Below are 22105 nucleotides of genomic sequence, written 5' to 3'. Positions count from 1 at the left end.
GTTAGATATGACAGTGCATTGCAAATAGTAATCAGTCTGAGCAATTAACAGTTTGCTTGACTTGGAAATGTAGACTTAGGTACTTCCCTAATTTGCCATTTAAAGTTTTAAACAGTGATGGTATGGGGGTGATTTTTTGTTTGTGTTCATTACAGCATTTCAAGCTTTCTTCCTAGGCAGGTTGATGCTATATTAATGTGCTTTTAAATATTTTCATTCAGATATATAAGTTATGATCAGATATCTTTGATCATAATAACTAAAAGAAAAGCAAAGGGAGGAAACATACCAATATTTCATTTTCTTAGATTTCCTTTTCTTTGGGGTCTTTATTATATATTCTTCATGAATAGTAAGAATTTCTAATCTGCTTGGTTTTGATAGGATCTCTTGTTAGGAGAGAATAAGGTTAGTCATTCTCAAAAGTGGCTATTCATCTCAAATATATAATTGAGCAGATAGAAATATATTATCTATATTCTTAGAATAGTCTCAGTTCCATGTGTTGCTTTAACGGTATAAAATGAAAATTTGCGTATCTTATATTTTAAAGTGTACTCATTGACATTTTCCATAGTATTATAGGATATTGATCTTAGTTTTTAAAACTAGAATTCTTGAAGCACCAGTAGAAATTTCAAGAGTTATTTTAAATAAAGTTAGATCTGGTAAGTGTGGAGTGGAGTCTATGAATCTTTTCACTTTTAATATTTCTGTGAAACTTCAAAGTTTAACAGGCGTGCTAATAATATAATTTCTGTATAATAATTGGTCATTATAGCATACAGTACATAGAGAACTCTTAGATTTATATTTAACCTGGCCAGTAATCTGGACAGCCTGTTTATTGATCCCAAAAGGGCCAGGCGATAAGAACTTTCATTTTCATTGTTCTATTGTTGAATCAGTAGCCATCTTTGTAGATAAAGAATAACTACTTCTTAAACTTACAGCAGTTTCATGGCATAAGTACTGGATTTGAACATTAGGTTTGGTTTTGTCTTTGTGAATTTAGGATAGTTCCCTAAAAATCTCTAGGCCTCTGTTTCTACATTTTTAACATGACAGGCTGGACTGTGTTATCAGGAAGGCACTTTTAATCATGAAATTATTTTCTGGCTAGTCCCTGGTTTACATGGAAAAGGAGATCTGAGAAAGTAAGGAATTTGCCCAAATTTATGGCTAATTAAAGTCAGGGCTAGAATTCCTGGTTTTCTGCCTTTTAGTACCTGCAGTTAAGGCAGGTTGATTTTCATAAGCAAAAGCATAGAAATATTTAATCACTTATTTTTAATGCAATTTAAAACTTTATATATGTTTCTTTTGCTACTATTTCAGTATCTGAAATTCCTTTTTATATCAGTTATTTGACAGAACTTTTTAAAGTAATTGTGCTTTTGATATAATGGTTTATTTCTTGACGTAAGATAATTAGTTTATAGAGAAAATATTAGTTCTCATAACTGAAAATGATACATCTCAGTGTTGATACTATTACTCCCCCACCCCCACCCCCCAAAAAAGATGCTTTGGAAACACAGAAAGCTCCCATTCTGACTTTGTGATTAGTCTCAGGGAATGTAGGTAGTAGGAAATTTGACACTATTTTCAATGTGTATTTTGTGCTTTTGAAAATTCAAAAGAAGAAAACTCTAGATAAAAGCTATTGTTCTCTGGTTGTACGTGTGCATGTATATATATGGACACATACATATACAGGCTTATAAAAAATGAGATGCTGGGGCGCCTGGGGTGGCTCAGTCGTTAAGCGTCTGCCTTCGGCTCAGGTCATGATCCCAGGGTCCTGGGATCGAGCCCCACATCTGGCTCCCTGCTCTGTGGGAAGCCTGTTTCTCCCTCTCCCACTCCCCCTGCTTGTGATCCTGCTCTCTGTGTCTCTCTCTGTCAAATAAATAAATAAAATCTTTAAAAAAAAAAAATGAGGTGCTAGCTCTTGGAGTTAACATAACTGAGAAATATAGGGGTTTTTTGAAACATGGCTTCAATCTCTTTGTAATGAGCAGTTAAACAGTGGTTGCAATCCTTTTTTAAAAGTTATTTGGAGACTCAGACTTCTTATATCATGTGTGTCCTATTAATTTATATAACATAGTGTTCTTCCAACCTTGGTTAATAGTACTCTTCAGGCTAACTATATCTATGTAACAAGGACATTTTATTGGTACGAGTTTGTTTTATAAATTCAGATTTGTGACACTAAGCCAGTTAGAAGAATAAAGCAGTTTTAATGAACACAGAAAATTGAAATTGGCAATATGGATGATTGCTGTAATCTTATCCTAATGTCCAGTTTATTTGTGTGTTTTGTTTCCATTTTATAATATCAAATTTTGTCGGGTAATTAGTTTCAAATTCTAGGTTGTCTTATTAAGCTTGATTTTTAATATTAATGCTTTTTAACTTAGATTTAGACTCTTGAAAGAGGAATAGTAAAAATTGCTTAATGTAGAATCACTAAAATATTTAAACCTGCTTGCATTTCTTACAACAGACAAACGTAAAACTACAATAAAACTGGATGTTAAATGGACATTAAGTCTAAGATTGACCTCTTCATTTGTTCTTGCACTACTTCTTATGTCTTGATGAAATAATATACTGGAAAGCTGTACCTGTACCTTCATGGCATTTGACTGGGCACTCTGAATGTGTGTTGCTGTATTATGTACCTTGTAAGATTTTCTGATTGGACATATGAAGGCCTTTATTTTAAAAGATTCCCTGTAGAATGGTATCTTTTCCTGTATTTAAAAAATGAAATTAAACATAAATATGGCAGGTAAACCTTTATTTCAAGCTCTGCACGAAAGTGAGTAAATTTGGCTTCCCTAATGAACACATTCATGTCCTCTAGTGAATCAAATTTTAGCATAGTTCACCTTTAAGCCTTTAAGGTTTTTTTGTTTTTAAGATCGTTTAAAAAAGTAACAACATTTAAAAAATTTAGGCCCCCAAAAATTAGCAAACACTTGTGTAGAAGTAGACTTAACTAACTGTAGAAGTAGTCATAACTAACATGACTCTTGGTACTGGCACTTTACTTCACAAAAGAGCCTTTTCCATATCTGTGAAAGTGAAACTAATTGGACTTACACCGAGTACTTGCGGATTAAATGGTTTCTGTGGCTGCAAAAGCACCTATTGCAGGGCACCAGTAAGTGTTAGTTCCCTTTGGATCTCTGCTCCCACCGTAGTCTCTTTAATGGTAGTACTGATAGACAATACATGCTCTGAAAACAGTTTTAAATTCTGTGATTTTTATTTTGGACATATGTTATTTTTCAAGACAGCATTTTTGATTAATCTTCACTGAAAAATAGAATACATTAAGTTTTCTTTATAAACTGTATACGTTGTAGACAAAATTATTCTTGTGCTTGTGAAGGTAAAAGAAAAAGTATAGAGGCAGTACTGTGTGACTCCACAAAACTCAAAATATCAGTATAAAAATATATATGCAGTGGATGACAGCCTTACCTTAATTATCAGGCCTTGGTATGTATGACTTTATATTTATTGAGTAATAAGAGTTAAGTATTAATTTTTATCAACTACTTTAAATTCTTTCTAGAAGAAAATACAATGTATGTGTCTTCCTTGAGCATGCCTTTAGTTGTAGTCCTCAACTTTGGCTGTGTATTGGAATTACCTGGGGAGCTTCAAAAAATTATGGATGCTTAGGCCCTAGAGACCGAATTAAATAGTCTGGTGTGCACTCTGGGCATTGGGATTCTTAAAAGCTCCCAGATGTTTCTGATGTGTAGGAAGCATTGAGAACCACTGATTGAGAAATGGGATTCTGGTGTGGCATAAAGATTATTAATTGATTATTAATCAAATATTTAGTGACCACCTTGGAATATGAGGTAAAAATGATGATTAATAGGGTGGAACTGATGTTTGCATAGCATTTTATGTCTTGTAGAGAGCTCTTTTGTGTGAGTCTCATTTAATTTATATTTTCTGCTTCTTTGAAAGTCTTTTTGTTGGTAGCCAGTATCAAAGGTGTATCATGCTGTTTCTGTTGCAAACAGATTGGTAGATCGTGTATTTGCCAAACTGGAAATTGGAATTCCTCCACATGTTATTTTCCTTACATACTTTCTCTGCTCATGTTCTTCCCTTCATTTAAAATTAATGTACTCCCTCCCCATCCTATATGGCTAAATCCATTCTACGTGTCTTTCAAGGCTTATTTCTTTCCTAAAGTAGCTTAAAAGATGTTATACCAGTTTCCATGCAGAATTGCTATAGGCATCTATTTAGCTATATGACCTGAGTTAGACAATGATACTAGTGCATCTGTCTTAACTTGGGAATATTTAATAGTCACGTCTAGGTTTTTTCCTGGAAAATGAATCCTTGAACTATTGCTCTTGCTGCACAGTTCTTATTAGGAGCTCTGTTGTGAGAAAAAAAAGCATTCATAGATTACTTCAAGGATATTTGATTCATTTATTGTTTTACAGTAGTGGTTCTGAACTTTGAAGCAGTAACTCCTTTGAAAATTTGCTGCAAACTGTGGACTCTTCTGCCTGAAAAATACATTTATACACATGCATATATTTAAGTTGAGGAACCTCCTGATCCCTCAGTATCCCATGTATGCTAGTTAAGGATTCTTGCTCAAAAGTACAGTTAAATCCGGGAGGTTGGATGGCTCAGTCGGTTAAGCGTCTCCCTTCACCTCAGGTCATGATCTCAGGGTCCTGGGATCGAGGCCTTCGTTGGGCTCCCTGCTTATTAGGGAGTCTGCTTCTCCCTCTGCCTCTTCCCCCACTCATGCTCTCTCTCCCTGTCTCTCAAAAATACATCTTTTTTAAAAAAAAAAGTACGGTTAAATCCTTAGATCAAGCCTTCGTCAAGAGCGCATGTACTCAGACAACACTGTTTGGCTCCACCTAATTAAATTGCTTTTATTGAACTGTGCATTGTTACACTTCAGCCGGTATTGAGGAACATTTTGAGAAACGGCTTTGTGAAATTCACTTATGTTTTCATTGTAGTAATATTGGAGACTTTGTCCCTATTTCAGTGTTTTTAACAGCATGAGATTGCAGTCCATTAGTGACAGGTGTGAAAGCAATTTCATGGTCTCAACCACCAAATATTTCATGGTTTTGTATTGTTTATTTTGCTTTTTTGTGTGTGATATTTAATACTAATAAATCATGTTTGATTGTAATGTTACTCTTACCTTTATAATAAGTGTAAGTAAGTATTGTTTCATGAAACTCAGTTTTTTATATGTGGGTACTGGATTGCTGTGCAAAATGTGTTTCTTAAATAACTATATTTTGGGGTCAGAAATGTTTGAAAACTACAGTACTCTATCATACTTTCTCTTAACATGGACTCAGAGGAGAAATTTTTTTCTCTTTATTTTCATCTGTAGAATGGGAATAATAGTTGCTACATCATAGGGTTACTATGAAGAGTAAATGCATAAGTGCTAAGAACAGGGCTTTCCTAGCACACAATAGGTGCTTAGTAAACACTAGCTGTTATTATCAGGAAGTGCCATCTTTAGAGCTAATGCTTTGTTTTTATCTTACATACATCAAAAGACTTGTTATTGATGGTGTCCTTTATTTTGGCTGTTAAAAAATGAGAAGCTCAGAGATAGATTTGTGACAAAAGATTAATAACTAATTCTGTGTCTTGGCCCTAATTTTGTCACTTTTAAAGTTTTTGTTGTATCTTTGTAAGCAGCTTACATCAGAATCACCAAAATATGTCAATTTAATTCCATTATAATTTCAGAGATATTTCCATATTTATGAAAGGTAGAGACTCTTCTGAACATCCACTGCCTGTATTCATCTTGTAGATTAATGAGACTTCAGCTATCCATTGTGGTTAGTTTCTGTCTCTTCAGCTTTTTACTGTCCAATATAGAGAAGAGAATCTTGATAGCTACATTAGCTATCTGCCTTATTGAACAAATGTGTAAGTAAGCCCAGGTAAACTTGTGCTATGTGGAAACTCAAGGTACAGTAGCTACTCATAGTGAAGCTCTACTAAATCTTTTTATGCATTGAAATAAAAAGTGGTTCATTAAAAATTTTCAGAATAATATGGTTCAACATCATTTTTCATAATGTGGCATCAAAATAACATCGCTTGTTACTCATCTCTGTTAAATATTATGTACTTTTTGTTACTTTGGTATACTTGTCATAAGAATTTCTGAACAAAATGGTAAACTTCACATTTCTGATTAATTTAAGGTAAATCGGTTTGTGTGGTAAAAATCCCTGGACAAATAGGTGTTATTATTGTGGAAATGTAAGAAATTGCAGTCTTCTGGATTCCCTCTACTGATGCACATTTGTTAAGGCTGATTTTCCATGTGTATATTTTTTGAAACTTAGTATTTGCCACTTTGAATCTTCAGTGATTAATCCATTTAAAGTTGAAAAATTAGACTTCTCTGACCATATTTAAGATAAACTTTAAGAAATGAGTACTCTCATGTGTCCCAGAATTTTTTTTTAATTTTTTATTGTTAACGTTAATCACCATACATTACATCATTAGTTTTTTGGGGGGTTTTTTATTCTTATGTTAATCCCCTACATTACATCATTAGTTTTTGATGTAGTGTTCCATGATTCATTGTTTGTGTACCCAGTGCTCCATGCAGAACATGCCCTCCTCAATACCCATCACCAGGCTAACCCATCCTCCCACCCCCCTCCCCTCTAGAACCCTCAGTTTGTTTTTCAGAGTCCATCGTCTCTCATGGTTCGTCTCCCCCTCCAATTCCCCCCCTTTATTCTTCCCCTCCTGCTATCTTCTTTTTTTTTTAACATATATTGTATTATTTGTTTCAGAGGTACAGATCGTGATTCAACAGTCTTGCACAATTCATAGCACTCACCATAGCACATACCCTCCCCAATGTCTATCACCCAGCCACCCCATCCCTCCCACCCCCCACCACTCCAGCAACCCTCAGTTTCCTGCGATTAAGAATTCCTCATATCAGTGAGGTCATATGATACATGTCTTTCTCTGATTGACTTATTTCACTCAGCATAAGACCCTCCAGTTCCATCCACGTCGTTGCAAATGGCAAGATCTCATTCCTTTTGATGGCTGCATAATATTCCATTGTATCTATATACCCCATCTTCTTTATCCATTCATCTGTCGATGGATATCTTGACTCTTTCCATAGTTTGGCTATTGTGGACATTGCTGCTATAAACATCGGGGTGCACATACCCCTTCGGATCCCTACATTTGTATCTTTGGGGTAAATACCCAGTAGTGCAATTGCTGGGTCATAGGGTAGCTCTATTTTCAACTTTTTGAGGAACCTCCATACTGTTTTCCAGAGTGGCTGCACCAGCTTGCATTCCCACCAACAGTGTAGGAGGGTTCCGCTTTCTCCACATCCCTGCCAACATTATCTTGTCCCAGAATTTTTGAAAGCAGAAGTCTTTAGAAATCCATGGTATATAGAGGTCTTTCATTTGGGAGCAGACATTAGACTGTTAGATCTAGATTTAAGTTTTGCTACTTTAACAATTTGGAGACATTGCAAATCCAAATATATTTGTGAGAATTTGTTCTTGAGGGGAATAAATTTTAAAAGATGGAGAGGGGAGAATGCTGCAGTCAGGAATAGAAAAGAGTGGAAAAGGAAATAGTAGAGGTAAAGATTTTTACAATGAAGTCTAGGTAGCAATAAAAGGTGAGGGAAATTGTGGCCTCAGGATACATGCCTGTATCTGTCAGGATGTTGCAATCTGAGATGTGTGTAGATATCCGAGGGATCATGGCATCTGTTTTGATAATGAAGTTACAGTGGTTATAGTTTTGTAATTGTTTTAAGGGGAAAAATTGGAGCAATATTTGTTTTATGTCTGAGGTATTTGGATTTTTCTCATGTGTGAATATTAGGATAGTTCCCAGCTATATCGAAGGGTATGAGTTAAGTTAAAAATCACTTTTTCTCTTTGAGATCATGAGGAAATCTGGGAAGTCAATGACCTGGGCATAAAATCAGAAAAGCGTGAACTTTAAAAAAAAAAAAAAAAAAGTTCTATTAGAATTATATAGAACAGAAGTCTAAAGTGGGAAAGATGATAAGTAGGAATGGACTGTGTAGTTGAAGACATTTCAAATGCTATTATGTACTTTTATAGGGTTGTCTTTATTTTGTTTTTGTGAGCATAAAATTATTTGTGGGGCTTCTCAAGGTTCACTTGAGGCAAACTTAGACCAGTTCCTGATTTTCAGAAGTCTTAAATGTCTCAGAAATGAGTTATCTTGTTAGGAGGCAGCATAGCTCAAGGGAAGGGGTCTGTACGCTTTGGAATCTGAAAGACTCAGATTTGAAAGTTAGTTTTGCCATTTACATCACTATGAGCCCTAGCTTTAACATCTCTAACAAGTGTACAGTAATTTGTTAAGTGAAGGCTTATTGTGAGGTTTAGGTATAATGTGTAGACATTCAACAAATAGTAGCTGTTATTAGTTGTTTCAGGAACCTAACTGTGGTGACTGTGGAAGGATCCATGGTACTTTGATGGTTTTACTTCTCTAAAGTTTTTAAAGGCAGAATTGTTCAGAACTGAAATATTAAGAGATGAAGAGAAATTCATTGAATTTACATCCATTTTTCATTGCCTCTTCCTTCAAGTGACTTCTGTATCATATTAAGCATATATACTTTAATAAAATCCTTAACTACTAACTGGCTTTTAACATTATTTTTTAAAATTTAACTTACTAGCTTCTCCAAATTAAATTTGCAGCATCATTTTGTGGTAGACTATTTTTCCATCTACTCATGTACTTTAATGGATTATAAATACAATTGGAGTGGGGCAGGCATTTAAATATTTAAAATTTTCTATTTAAAGGCAAGTTATCAGAAATGGAAAACTGGATCCCATTTTATGCTTTCTAATGCTTGGAATAAATACCTAAGAAAAATACAGTGTATCAAAATGAGCATTATTTCTTTTCAAGTCTCTTGGGAATTTTTTAAGTTTCTGTAATAGAACTATTACGTTTTATAATTATAGCAGCCAAAAAATTTTATTTCCATTTGCTTAGCATTTGCTACCTGATTCAATTCCACAAAGATAAATTTAGTTGGAGACTATTAAAAAATAGTAAATTTAAAAGAAAACCTATAAAAATACTTAAATTTAACATGACGTCATTGGGTACATTGGTTCCAGCTTACTATTAAAGCTTAGTTTTTATGCCAGTACAAAGTAGTGAGATCTAACTAAGTGAAGTTTTTTTTTAATGTGTGTTGTGATCTGGTTTTATTTTAAAGTACATTGCAAAAGGTCTTAGATTTCATTTCTCACCTAATATTTGTGTTATTTTTCAAACATCTAATTAGGTGAAACTGAATTGATTCAATTTCTATGTTACAGGAGATTACCTGGGGCAATTGATGTCATTGGTCAGACTATAACAATTAGCCGAGTGGAAGGAAGGCGACGGGCAAATGAAAACAGCAACATACAGGTTTCGTATTTTAAAAATTATTAATTTTTAAACTGAAGGATTATATCCATATTCTAATTTAATTTATTCAATACACATTTATAGTGCTATGCTATATGTTCGGTATTTTAGGTGCTACCAAGAGATTTAAAATATGGAATTAATCACCCTTTTATTATAAAAGCTATTCCAATTAGAATTTATTATCTTTGGATCTTTTTTAGTAAGATTTCTTTTCCTTTGCTGTAAACATAATATGTAGGTTAATTGGACCAAAAAAGGGAAAATTTGGGAAAAGTGTAAAGAAGAAAATTAAACCACCAATAATTCTAGCATCTAAAGGTAACCACTCTTCACACTCTGGTACATCTCTTGCTTGTCACCAAACAAGATTAGGATATACTTTTTATTTTTTGTGTATCTTTTTTTTTTAATTATTTTCATTTTCCATATTCTTAAAAATATTTAAAATTCCTTCATGATAGTTTCATTATATGGATATACTATAATTTAATGTGTCATTTTTGGAGGAAGTAGATTTCCTTTGTTTTCAAGTGGAAGAATGAAGGAGATATTAGTAACTTGGATTCAAGTTAGAAATTTAGTAACTGAGACTTTCAGCTATTAGCTTGATCATTACTGTTTTTTATTACTACCTTTTCCTGAGTACCTTAAAAAAAAATGTCAAAGTGTTTTGATTCTCATTACTTTTAGTAAATTAATCTGCTTTTCTTTAATGTTTAAGGGTAAATCATTTCTAAACTGGAAGATAGCCCTCTCTTCTTTCCCCCACCATTAAAATGCCATGATTTTTTAAAATCATTCTGTTCCCTACTTTAAAAATAGCTTATCAGCATAAGCATTACAAAAATTACTGTGCTTAAATGTAGGGAAAGTTAATGAAAAGAGGGATTATAAGTTTAAATGATACCCTTTAGCCAGCAAAGATTTTAGAAGTATAAATTAAATGCACAACATTGTTGCCTGTTTCTGCTGTTTCCCAAATGTGTTTGCATATCAGAATCCCCCAGAGAGCCTTAAGAAAAATCCAGATTTCTATGTGTCACTTCTGTAGGTTTGCTGCCTGTCCCTTACCTCTTTATACAGATCAGTATTTTGTAAATACATTTACTTTTCAAGTATAAACTCTGGTTTTTTAAAACTACAAGACTCACATGAAAAAGTTATTTATGTATCTGGCTGCCTATTTACTTGCACCCTGTTAATGCATGCAGCCTGACAATGACAAGCCCTAGTACAATGGATAGCTGTTTCTGCTGCCATGTTAATTTCCTAATGCTGGTATTTGTGACTAATGATTACATTGCCTTAATTTGAGTACTGTAGGTTGGTTGGGTAGCAAAGATAATACTCATTATATTTATAAAGTACTTAATTTAGAAGTATACTTGTTTAGAATGTTTTTATTATTTCTTAACTTTTTTGGGGTAATGATTCAGTCATTTTTTCTAGGCTTTATATATGGACATCTTAAAAAGTGTGTGTGTGTACTCACATCTGTATATATACACATATCACACACATGGAAAAAATTACTTCTACCTCCCCAAAGTATGTGTATGTGAATAAAACTTTTTACTTCATTTCTTAAATTAAATGAAATGAATTTACTGAGTTTTTAATCTTAGATAAGAACATTTATTCATTTTTTAAATTAACTGTGCTTTAATTTTAGGTCCTTTCTGAAAGATCTGCTACTGAAGTAGACAACAATTTTAGCAAACCACCTCCATTTTTCCCCCCAGGAGCTCCTCCCACCCACCTTCCACCTCCTCCATTTCTTCCACCTCCTCCAACTGTCAGCACTGCTCCACCTCTGATTCCACCACCAGGTAAATAGTAAATAAGACATTTGATTTTGGAAAAAAAAAAAGTAATCATGAGTGTTTCTTTTATTTTTAATTCTAACAGTTAAAATATATATTTGAAAATAAAATCTTCATTGATTATACTGCATTAAAATTATAATAGATAGGAAACTTATTGTGTTAAATCTTCGATAGATTCACAGTGAAACAGATCTATATGTGCTATTTCAGCATAGCAAAGAGAACATGCTAAAATAGAGAAGAATGGACAGATGCTAAAATTGTGATCTAAAAGTATGATTGTGATCACTAAAGTTGCTAATTGTTTACGGATAAATCCATATTGAATTGTAAACCATGTTAACTTGTTTTGAAAAAAGTTTTGGAGATACTTTAGAATTGGAATAGGTTTAAAAAAATATATCCTGTGAAGTGAAAATCTCAGTCTGGTCATCTTTGTATACTGATTTCATTTTAGGAGACTGCTTCTGGGTGCCAGGTACCTGGTACTTACTTCTTTTAAACAAGACAGAAAATTAAATATCTATCGTATTTTGCGCCACTTTGGATTATTTTATTGGTGGCAATAGAAAAAATTCACAAGTAATCCCTAAATTTTATATTTTCAACTTACATCCAGTGGCCTTTGTTACTTTGTTCCCAGTAAGCTTCCAGTATTTATTCCCCTTAATCAGTTTTTAATGAAACTAACAAGATTGATTGAGATAATAATTAACTTTCTTCCTACAGAGAATGCCAATAGTAAATGATAAAAACTAGCTCCTGGTCCTAATTATAACTACACATGGGAGATGTGCTAAAATTTGCTTTCTTGTAATAAAATCAGTTCATACTAAAGAGCCATGTCCACTCAGTCATTTCGAGAGAGCCATGCTTGTTTTAAGGTGCCAGTTGTGATCAGAGTACCTAGGCAAATAAAGGGTCTGAGTAGTCCTTCCCTCTAGTATTCATCCTTGGTCTCTAAATGTCAACTGTTGCATTGGACCTACAGCCACAGCACCTTTGATTCCCTTCCATTGTCACTTTCATCTTCAAAAAGGATGAGAATTATTATGAAAAACGAATGGTTTTAGAGACTGTGTTGTCTCAAAAACAGAGGAAAGAGAAGACTGGATAGGTTGGAGGTGCTTACTCTACACAACATTATTTCTAAAATTCAATGAATTTCTTGTTCTGGAGCATAAACCATTTCAGAAGTTGTAATTGGACCCGTGACTCTTGGGTCTTCCATATGGTGAGAATTAACCAAAGGAAAAGGGAATGGAATGAAGACTTAGTGATTCATAGATGAGTCCTTTGTCTACTGAACATGATAAAATGTAGAAATAGTTAATTCTGAACATACTTGATTTGATGACACTAAAAGATAATCAATGTATGATAATAGTGTTATGCCAGATTGCTTGGTAATCTTACTTTAACTTTACTAGGTATTAAAGGTGATTTAAAAGAATTTTTTTTTATTACTAGCTAATATAGTGTATCCCCAGATTGCTAACAGTTTATATAGTCATCACTAGCTGTTGTGAGAGAGTAAGTGGTGTGAGTGAGAGAGAGGGTATGAAAAATGGTGAAGAAATAAATACCTTTTTGGTATAAGAATATTTAGAAGCTCTATAGGATATTGATTATAGGCACTGGCATTATCTGGAAGCACGCTTTTTTCCAAAATGACAAGACTACTACATTTCTTTGCCATATAACTTCTGTTTATAAGGGTAATAATACCTTTTAATAATGTTCAGACTATCTATGGCATTATGCTGTAGAGTCACACTCCTTATTTTTTTGTTGTTTAGATTATTTATTTACAGGCTTACCTCGGAGATATTACAGTTTTAGACCACCTCAATAAAAAGAATCAAATGAAATTTTGGTTTCTCGGTGCATATAAAAGTTATGTTTATACTCTCCTGCAGTCTGTTGAGTGTGCAGTAGCATTATGTCTAAAAATACCTTAATACATTAATTAAAAAGTACCTTGTTGCTAAAAAATGCTTACCACCATCTGAGCTTTAAGTGAGTCATAATCTTTTGTTGACCTTGGGGTCTTTCCTTGATGTTGGTGACTGCTGCCTGATCAGGATGGTGGTTGCTGAAGGTTGGAGTGGCTATGGCAATTTTTTTTAATAAGACAACAGTGAAATTTGCCACATCCATTGAGTCTTCCTTTCATGAACAATTGATTTCTCTGTAGCAGTGATGCTATTTGATAGCATCTTATCTACAGTAGAACTTCCTTCCAAAGTGAAGTCAGTCCTATGAAACTCTGCTGCTTCTTTATCAACTAAGTTTAGGTAATATTCTAAATCCTTTTTTTGCCATTTCAACAGTCTTCCCAGCATCTTCACCAGGAGTAGGTTCCACGTCAAGAAACCACTTTCTTTTGCTCATCCATGAGAAGCAACCCCTCATCTGTTAAGTTTTGTCATGAGCTTGCAGCAATTCAGTCACGTCTTCAGGCTCCACTTCTCATTCTAGTTCTCTTGTTCTTTCCACCACACCTGCACTTACTTCCTCCACTGAAGTCTGGAACCCCTCAAAGTCCTCCATGAGGGTCAGAATCCACTTCTTCCAAATTCCTGTTTATGTTGATATTTGGATCTTTCTCCATGAATCATGAATATTCTTAATGGCATCTCGAATGATGAATCTTTTCCAGAAGGTTTTCAATTTACTTTGCCCAGATGCGTCAGAGGAATCACTATCTATGGCAGCTATAGTCTTATGAAATGTATTTCTTCAATAAGACTTGAAAGTCAAAATGTCTCCTTGATCCATGGGCTGCAGAATGGATATTTTGTTACGAGGCATGAAAACATTAATGTCATTGTATGTCTCCAACAGAGAGAGAGAGCTCTTAGGTGACCAGGTGCATTGTCGATGGGCAGTGATATTTTGAAAGGAATCCTTTTTCTTTGCAGTAGTCTCAACAGTGGGCTTAAAATATTCAGTAAACCATGTTGTAAACAGATGTGCTGTCATCCAGGCTTTGTTGTTCCATTTATGGAGCACAGGCAGAGTGGATTTAGCATAATTCTTAAGGGCCCTAGGACTTTGAGAATGATGAGCATTAGCTTCAACATAGCTTCAGTTAGCCCCTCACAAGAGAGTGTGCCTGTCCTTTGAAACTTTGAAGCCAGGCCTTGATTTGTTTTCAGCTGTGAAAGTCCCCGATGGCATCTTCTTCCAACAGAAGGCTGTTTTTGTCTACATGAAGATCTGTTGTTTAGTGTGGCCACCTTTATGAATGATCTTAGCTGGATCTTCTGGGTAACTTGTTGCAGCTCCTCCATCAGCACTTGCTTCTTCGCCTTGCACTTTATGTTATGGAGACGGCTTCTCTCCTTCAGCCTCATGAACCAACCTCTGATAACTTCAGGCTTTTCTTGTATAGCTTCCTCACCTCTCTCAGCCTTCATAGAATTGAAGAGGGTATTAAGGGCCTTGCTCTGAATTAGCCTTTGACTTAAGGGAATATTGTGGCTGGTGTGATCTTCTCTCCAGACCACTCAGACTTTCTCTGTATTTGTAGTAAGGCTATTTTGCTTTCTTAACAGTTGTGTGTTCACTGAGTAGCACTTCTAATTTCCTTCAAGAACTTTTCCTTTGCAGTCACAATTTGACTGTATGTCGCAAGAGGCCTAGCTTTCAGCCAGTCGGCTTCTGCCATGCCTTTCTTACTAAACTTAATCATTTCTAGCTTTTCATTTAAAGTGAGGGATGTATGACTCTTCCTTTCACTTGAACACTTAGAGGCCAGTGTAGGGTTATTAATTGGCCTAATTTCGTTACTGTGTCTCAGGAGAAGGAGAGAGGCCAATGGTCATCGGTTAGTCAAGCAATCAGAACACAAACAACATATATCGTTTAAGTTTGCCATCTTATATATGATTACAGTTTGTGGCGTCCAAAACAGTTACAACAGTACCATCAAAAGATCACTGATCACAAATCACCATAACAAATAAAATAGTGAAAAGTTTGAAATACTGTGACAGTTACCTTAAATGTGACGCAAAGACATGAAATTACAAACATTTTTGGGAAATGACTCCAGTGGACTTGCTGAAGTGTAGTGTTGCCACAAACCTTCAATTTGTTAAAAACACAGTAACTATGGAGAGCAGTACAGTGGGTGCAATAAAATGAGGTATGTCTGTAATGTTAATTTTCAGCTACATGCTTTCCATATTTTAAATACCTATCCAGATTTCCTTTGCTTATTCTTAGAATTTCCGTGCTGTCTTGTCAGCATTTAAGGATACTGATTCAGATGAATTCTGATGCCGGTTTAAAAGCAATATCTAACTGTGGTATATTTGCTGGTGGCAGGGAGATACCAGTTCATACTAAGACCAAATATTTGTAAATTGAGACTATCTGAATTACTCCTTACTTTTACTAGATTTTGAGCTGTTGGGAGAGAAGGTAGTCTGTATTTCCATCAATGTTTCCCAACAATGCTAATCACAAAGATCTTTTGTATACTTGACATTCCTGAAATAAGATAGCTGATTGAGTTAACATGTTTCTGTATCCATAACACCAGAGAGATTTTCAGATTGTACAGTACTTAGCAATCAAAGTGGTTACTAGCTTTTCCATAACAGTATGGCTGCATAGATGCTTACCAGCTGAATACAGGCCTTGATTAAAGCCACATTTTCAGTTACCGTTTACCACAGAACCACATGATTACAGTATGTCCTTAGAGTTCACTGTAATTTAGATCACCTTAAGAATCATAAGCAGCTAATGAAAGAAAGCTGTGGTTCAGGAGTCTTTTTATAAGTTTGCCTTAAAAAGTACTCCGTTTTTCTTAGAGAAACCTTGGGTTTTCTTTTTGCTTCCTTGAGAAATACTAAAAGGAAAAAGGAAAAAAATCCTTTGAGAATTTAAACATATTTTAATGTTGTCTTTGTTAACATTTGCTTTCAAATGCATATGCTTTCAAGTCTATAGGCCTGTATATGCCGAGACAAATATAGTAATGATCTATTACACCCATGTTTGGGGGTGTTAATTTTTTCATAAATAGGATTTTTTTCACAGATAGAACCATGTATCCAGATTTGCGTGGAACCTACTTCATACCTTTATCCCAGCATAACTCTTATTATTCACTCTCAGAAATGCCTTGATTTGGAGAAAAAAAATTTATGGTCAACTCTTAGAGGTTTCCAGGCATGACTCACTGCATAAGTAGATAGTTACTACTTAACCTCCTTAACAATGATGAGGTGATAGAGATTGCATGCATTCAAGGGACTTTTACTGTCAAATAGCAGACAAGGAGAGGTGTAATGCCTCCTACCACCCCCCTCAAACACACATCTACAAAGGTACATGAAACCTTGGTAGTAACAGAACAAAATATTTGCCACAATTGATTTGTATCAAGAGTGGAGAAGGTTTTGTGTTGGACAGTACAGCAAACATGTAAAGGACCTCTGGTCCTAAATTGATGTTGTGACATTTGGAGTAGCTTTTTTAAATGAAAAAGTATTTAATGTGGTTTTCTGTTACCATACTAACAGTAGCTTGAAAACACGAATTATTCAACATCTTTGTTAATTTTCAGAAAATTTGTTATTTTCATCGCCTAGTGAACCACCCAATAGTTTCTGTTGTGTTAAATTTTTCAGAAATACATTAGTGCAGCTTCATGCTTTCAGTGAGTAATGGTAGAAATTCAGTTGACCCTTGAAAAACACCAGGGCTAGGGGCACCAACCCCCCAAGCAGTCAAAAATCCACATATAACTGGACCTTCCAGAAACCTCTACTGATAGCCCATTGTTGACTGGAAACCTTACTAATAACATAAACAGTCAATCAATACATATTTTTTATGTTATATGGATTATATACTGTATTCTTATAATAAAGTAAGCTAGAGGAAAAAAATGTTAATATCATAAAGAAGAGAAAATGCATTTATAGGTCTGCACTATAAAAAAAATCCACATTTAAGTGGACCTGTGCAGGTCAAAGCCCTGTTGTTCAAGGGTCACTTGTAATAGCTAATAGTAGCTAATATATATTGAATGCTTATTGTTGGAGGCACTATTCTGAGCACATTTCGTATATTAACTCAATATGATCCTTGACAACAACTGAAATAGGTATTACTCTAATTTTACAGAAGAGAAACTGGGACTTAAAAGAGTTTAAACAATAGCTAGAAAATAGCAGAACCAGCAGGCGGTTTTGTCCAAAAGCCTGTTTTGTTAACTATGTTGAATCATGTCATTATGTGTATATTCACCCCAATAACGTGGCTTTTAAAAAGTTGTTTGTTTTTTAACTATTTCCCTCATGTTGAAGTGCATGCATACGTGTTTCTGGATAGAGAAGTTATGGAGCTTGTAAAGAGCAGGAACCAGATTTTTTTTTTTTTTAAACATCCAGTTAGCTGAGATTTTGCTGTTTGCCTGATTTGTGTTAAGTCTGTTTACTGAATAAACCAGTTGTGATATACTTGTTTATTGGAAGAAGAATTGTAAAATTGAAAAGATTCATGTTATAGTGCAGTTGATTTTTTGGTACTTTTTTATTGTGGTAAAATGTACGTAATATTTATTATTCTAACTATCTGTAAGACTACGGTTCACTGGCATTAAATACATTGACAAAGTTGTATAACCATCACTATGATGTATACCTAAAACTTCTTCCTTATCCATAATGAAACTGTACTTATTAAACAGTAATCCTTACCCTATCCCCCAGCTCCTGTAGCCTCTGTTCTTTCTTTCTCTGTGAATTTGCCTATTGTAGGTACTTCATGTAAGTGAAATCATTACAGTATTTGTCCTGTGTCAGGCTTATCTTGTTTTTTAAACAATTTAATGTTTGTAAACTATTTTTTTAAACTATGTTCAAACTAAATATTATAGACTTTTAATTTAGATTTTTAAATGTTAATTTTAGTTTCATCCTATTTTATCTTCATTTTTTATAATAGAGTTTATTGAAAGAGAGGAAGGCCAGATTTATTTTAGCTCCTTTCTTGTTACGTTAATCAGAATTAAAGCTCATGTGACTATGGTTCTGTAAGTCTTCAGAACAATTAAAATCTAGTTCAGGATTCCATTAAGTTGAGGAAGGCTCTTTGCTTTACTGAAATACTATAGTCCAATTAGTGCAGACCACAGAGAACAATGATCCCTGCTTTTAAAGTTGGATATAGGGTTTAGCTGTTTATCTAGATTTTAAAATGTGTAGGATTCTGCATTTTAGAAGGAATTCCTAAATTCACTCCTAAAGACTATTAGTGTCTCACTAGTCATGTAGTACTTTTATATGCACTTAAAAATTCATGTTCATTACTTAAATATCTTGATGGTTTTGGGTTATAGCAGTGACACATGGGGTTCTAGGGAGAAAGGCAGCTCATATCTGGAGTCTTTCTGCATTTTCTGTAAGGCCTACATTGTCTGTGGATTAAGTTTTCTGTTAGCAGTCTGGTTCTAGCCCAGTGGCTCTTAAACTTCTTGGTCAGAGACCACTTTATACACTAAAAAAAAATTACTACAATCTCCCAAAGAGCTTTTATTTATGCATGGTATATCTATTTTTTGTATTAGAAATGAAAACTGAGAAGTTAAACTGTTATGTAAAAAATACTCATAATAAACCCGTTACATATTAGCATTAAGATATTTGAAAAATAATTTTTTCCAAAACAACAAAAAACATTTAGTGTATAGAGTGGTCTTGTTTTACACTTTTGCAATTTTTTTTTTTTTACTATGTGGCTTAATAGAAAAAAACTGGATTCTCCTGTTTGTTCCTGCATTAAATCTTTTGTGATTTCATATGTCATGTAGCCTCTAGAAAAATTTATTGGGACACTTAGAATGAGCATGGAAGTGGCAAATAACATCTTAGTATTTTTATGAAACTAATTTTAACCTTGCAGATTCCTTAAAGGGGTCTTAGAGACCCCCTGGAATCTGCAGATAACACTTTAAGCACTGCTACTTTGGCAAAAGCTTGGCCTATTCTAGGTGAATATTATCCGCACCCTTTCTCAAGTACAATTTTGAGAAGCTATTTTATTAATATAATATTTATTAAGCTAATTTTTATAGTTCTGTAAGATTTTTGGTCTTATTCAGCAAATCTGCTTATTAACTGATGCTTTTTGCCAAAAATATATTTTCCAGAAGTACCTTTAAAAAAGAATTCCTTGAAGTTTTTGAGAATTGTACTCATTTTCTCTTTTGTTTTTCTATATCAGTATTTTCAGTAAACTCAAAATAAGATGTTATTTTTAAAGGGTAGATGTTAGGTAATATGTGTGTGAGTGTATAATTTTAGAAATATTGACGCACAGAAAAGCATGTAGTGGAAGGTAATATTTAAAGATTTTTATAAACCTTGACTTTATGTACTCAATTTCTTTGTGCAGAATTTACTTACAAGCTTGATGACTTAGAAGTAGAAATCAGTGAGAAAGTGATCAAACTTATCCATTTATAACATAATGGTACTGATGAATTTAGAAGTTACTAGTGAGAACTTGGAAGTATAATTTGCATAATTCTGCCATGCCTTTTTCTTTCACTTGACCTTAGTAGAGAAATGATAGGTAGTTATTAAACGTATTTGTTAGCTGTTGCTGAGTAACAAATCACTCCAGAACATAGGGATTTAGAACAACATACATTTATTATTGAACAGTTCTAGTGGGTTAGGAATGTGGGGACGGCTTAGCTGGGTCCTCTCCTTCAGTCTGCCACAGACTTTGGGATGGACATCTCAAAGGCTTGACTGAGAAAGGACTCTTTTTTCAAGATTACTCGCCTCTTTGTTGAAATCAAGATTCACTTCCTCTCCTACATGGCAGCTTGCTTCAGGAAAGCATGCATGCCAAGAATACTGTAGAGGATACCAGCAAAATAGAAGTCACTGTCTTTTGTAATCTAGTCACAGAAGTGACCTCCCATCATTTTGCTGGATTTTGTTTGTTAGAAATAAGTCATTATATCCAGCCCATACTCAGGGGGAGTGTATAAATACCAAAGGTATAAAAAGGCATAAATATCTGCAATCAGGGATCATTAGAGGCCGTGTCAGAGGCTACCTAGCATATATAAACTCTTTTCTGCCTCAGGAAAACAGTGATGGGCTGCATTGAGAATGAGTTCATACACAGTTTTTATTGTTTTTTTGTTGACTGCAGAGCCTCTATTAATTTTGTGCAAATTTAAAAAATATAGTTAAGTACCTTTCGAAAAGTATCACAGGGCTGATGCCTTTCTATTTTTTTACTTCAATTCCTTCAGTTTCCAAATAGGATTTCAGGTCCCCCCCCCACCTTCAGGCTTTCCACTGAAGAGTGTGCATTACAGGAAAAAGTAAATCTGATTCTCTTTCTTTTGAGGATGCCAGGTAGTTATCATATAGCTCTATTGTTTTACTTCAAGTTGTCACATGCTTTGTTAGTTTCATAAAAATTTGAAATGGGATTTATTTTATGTGTATTGAATATTGTGGTGTTAAGCACTGCAATCTGTAGAGAAGTTTAGGATCTGATTTATTGATTCTCAAAGTATGGTCTCTGCTCAGCAACATCATCCTCTCCTTGTTAGGAATGCACATTCTCTGACCCCACTCCAGACCTACTGAATCAGAAATTCTAGGGGAGGGACCCAGCAGTCTGTGTTTTAACCAACTATCCAGGTGATTCTGGTGGTCACTAAAGTTTCAAAACCACTAATCTATCCAGTCCTATTAGAACTTGAATATTACTTTTCCAAAAGCTTTGGCCTATAGTACTAGAAACCTTACTCTTACTACTGTTATGCAAAGCTTTCCAGGGAAATAAACATTTTTGTCCTACTCATTTTACAGATAAAGGAAACAGTAAAACACAGTACTTCCCTTGTGTAATTCCAGTCTGTTGGTTAGGAAGTGTGTGTTGGTCAGGAAGGTGGGAGTGTTGCGGGTGAAGATAGGAATTTTTCTCTTTTCTTTATGCTATTTCTCTTTTGTTAACAAAAGTCAAATACTAAGTCGTGATTTTTGTATGAGAATTACATTGAACCAACATTATATCACATACTAAACTTCCGTAGTTGCATTTTGAAAATACATCTGATAATACTAAAGAATTGATTTGTATTGTGTTTCATCGACTTTGTGCTTCTCTTTGGGTGAATATTTACCAATAAAGAATTACATTGAAATATCTTAGATGAAATAGAGGCCTCACAAAAAGGGCCTTTTTTAGTTCTCATGTTAACTTTGTGATGAGTAGATGATGACTGGAAAGACATCTTTACCTATAGCATGAGTTTTCTTTTTGTTCTTAATTCTTTCCAGTTGATTTTTAAAAAAACCTGTCCTATGATACTACTGTAGTGAGAATTAAAATTAAAAGACTGTAATTTTAACGACCTTCATAGCATATTTAATAATTTGGTTACAAGTCTTTTTATGTTTTCTGAAAATTTGTCAACTTAGATGTTTTTAAAGGCTAAATTTTGAGAGGGCTGACTAGTAATTTCTTATTTTGTGTAAATTCACATTTTAGTAAGCTGTAGTCAACTTAAGAGTGATGTGTGTTGCTCATGTGTTCATTTAAGGGTAGTTTATTAGGATCTGCAAGGGATATGTGCCAGGACCCCCAGTGAGTACCTGAAATGGTAGATAGCATTGAACCTTATATATGCTATGTTTTTTTTCCCATTCATACATAACCTATGATAAAGCTTAGTTTATAAATTCGACACAGTAAGGGATTAA

The 22105-nt window shown here is 34.2% G+C and overlaps 1 protein-coding gene across 45 annotated transcripts in view; it reads left to right on the top strand.

The window, feature by feature from the left end:
* FIP1L1 (factor interacting with PAPOLA and CPSF1) overlaps positions 1-22105 on the top strand; it is a 76495-nt gene that overhangs the window by 32562 nt on the left and 21828 nt on the right. For 44 of the 45 annotated variants that reach the window (XM_044912983.1, XM_044912980.1, XM_044912966.1 and 41 more), the window contains 2 exons: positions 9426-9519; positions 11195-11351. In XM_044912983.1, the coding sequence (XP_044768918.1) occupies positions 9426-9519; positions 11195-11351 (251 nt within the window). The remainder of the gene's footprint in view (positions 1-9425; positions 9520-11194; positions 11352-22105) is intronic. The other variant, XM_044912959.1, reaches the window with a different exon arrangement.

This window comes from Neomonachus schauinslandi, chromosome 2 (assembly GCF_002201575.2).
Source record: "Neomonachus schauinslandi chromosome 2, ASM220157v2, whole genome shotgun sequence".
In the NCBI taxonomy this organism is placed as follows: domain Eukaryota; kingdom Metazoa; phylum Chordata; class Mammalia; order Carnivora; family Phocidae; genus Neomonachus; species Neomonachus schauinslandi.
This window is presented reverse-complemented; position numbering and strand designations above follow the sequence as displayed.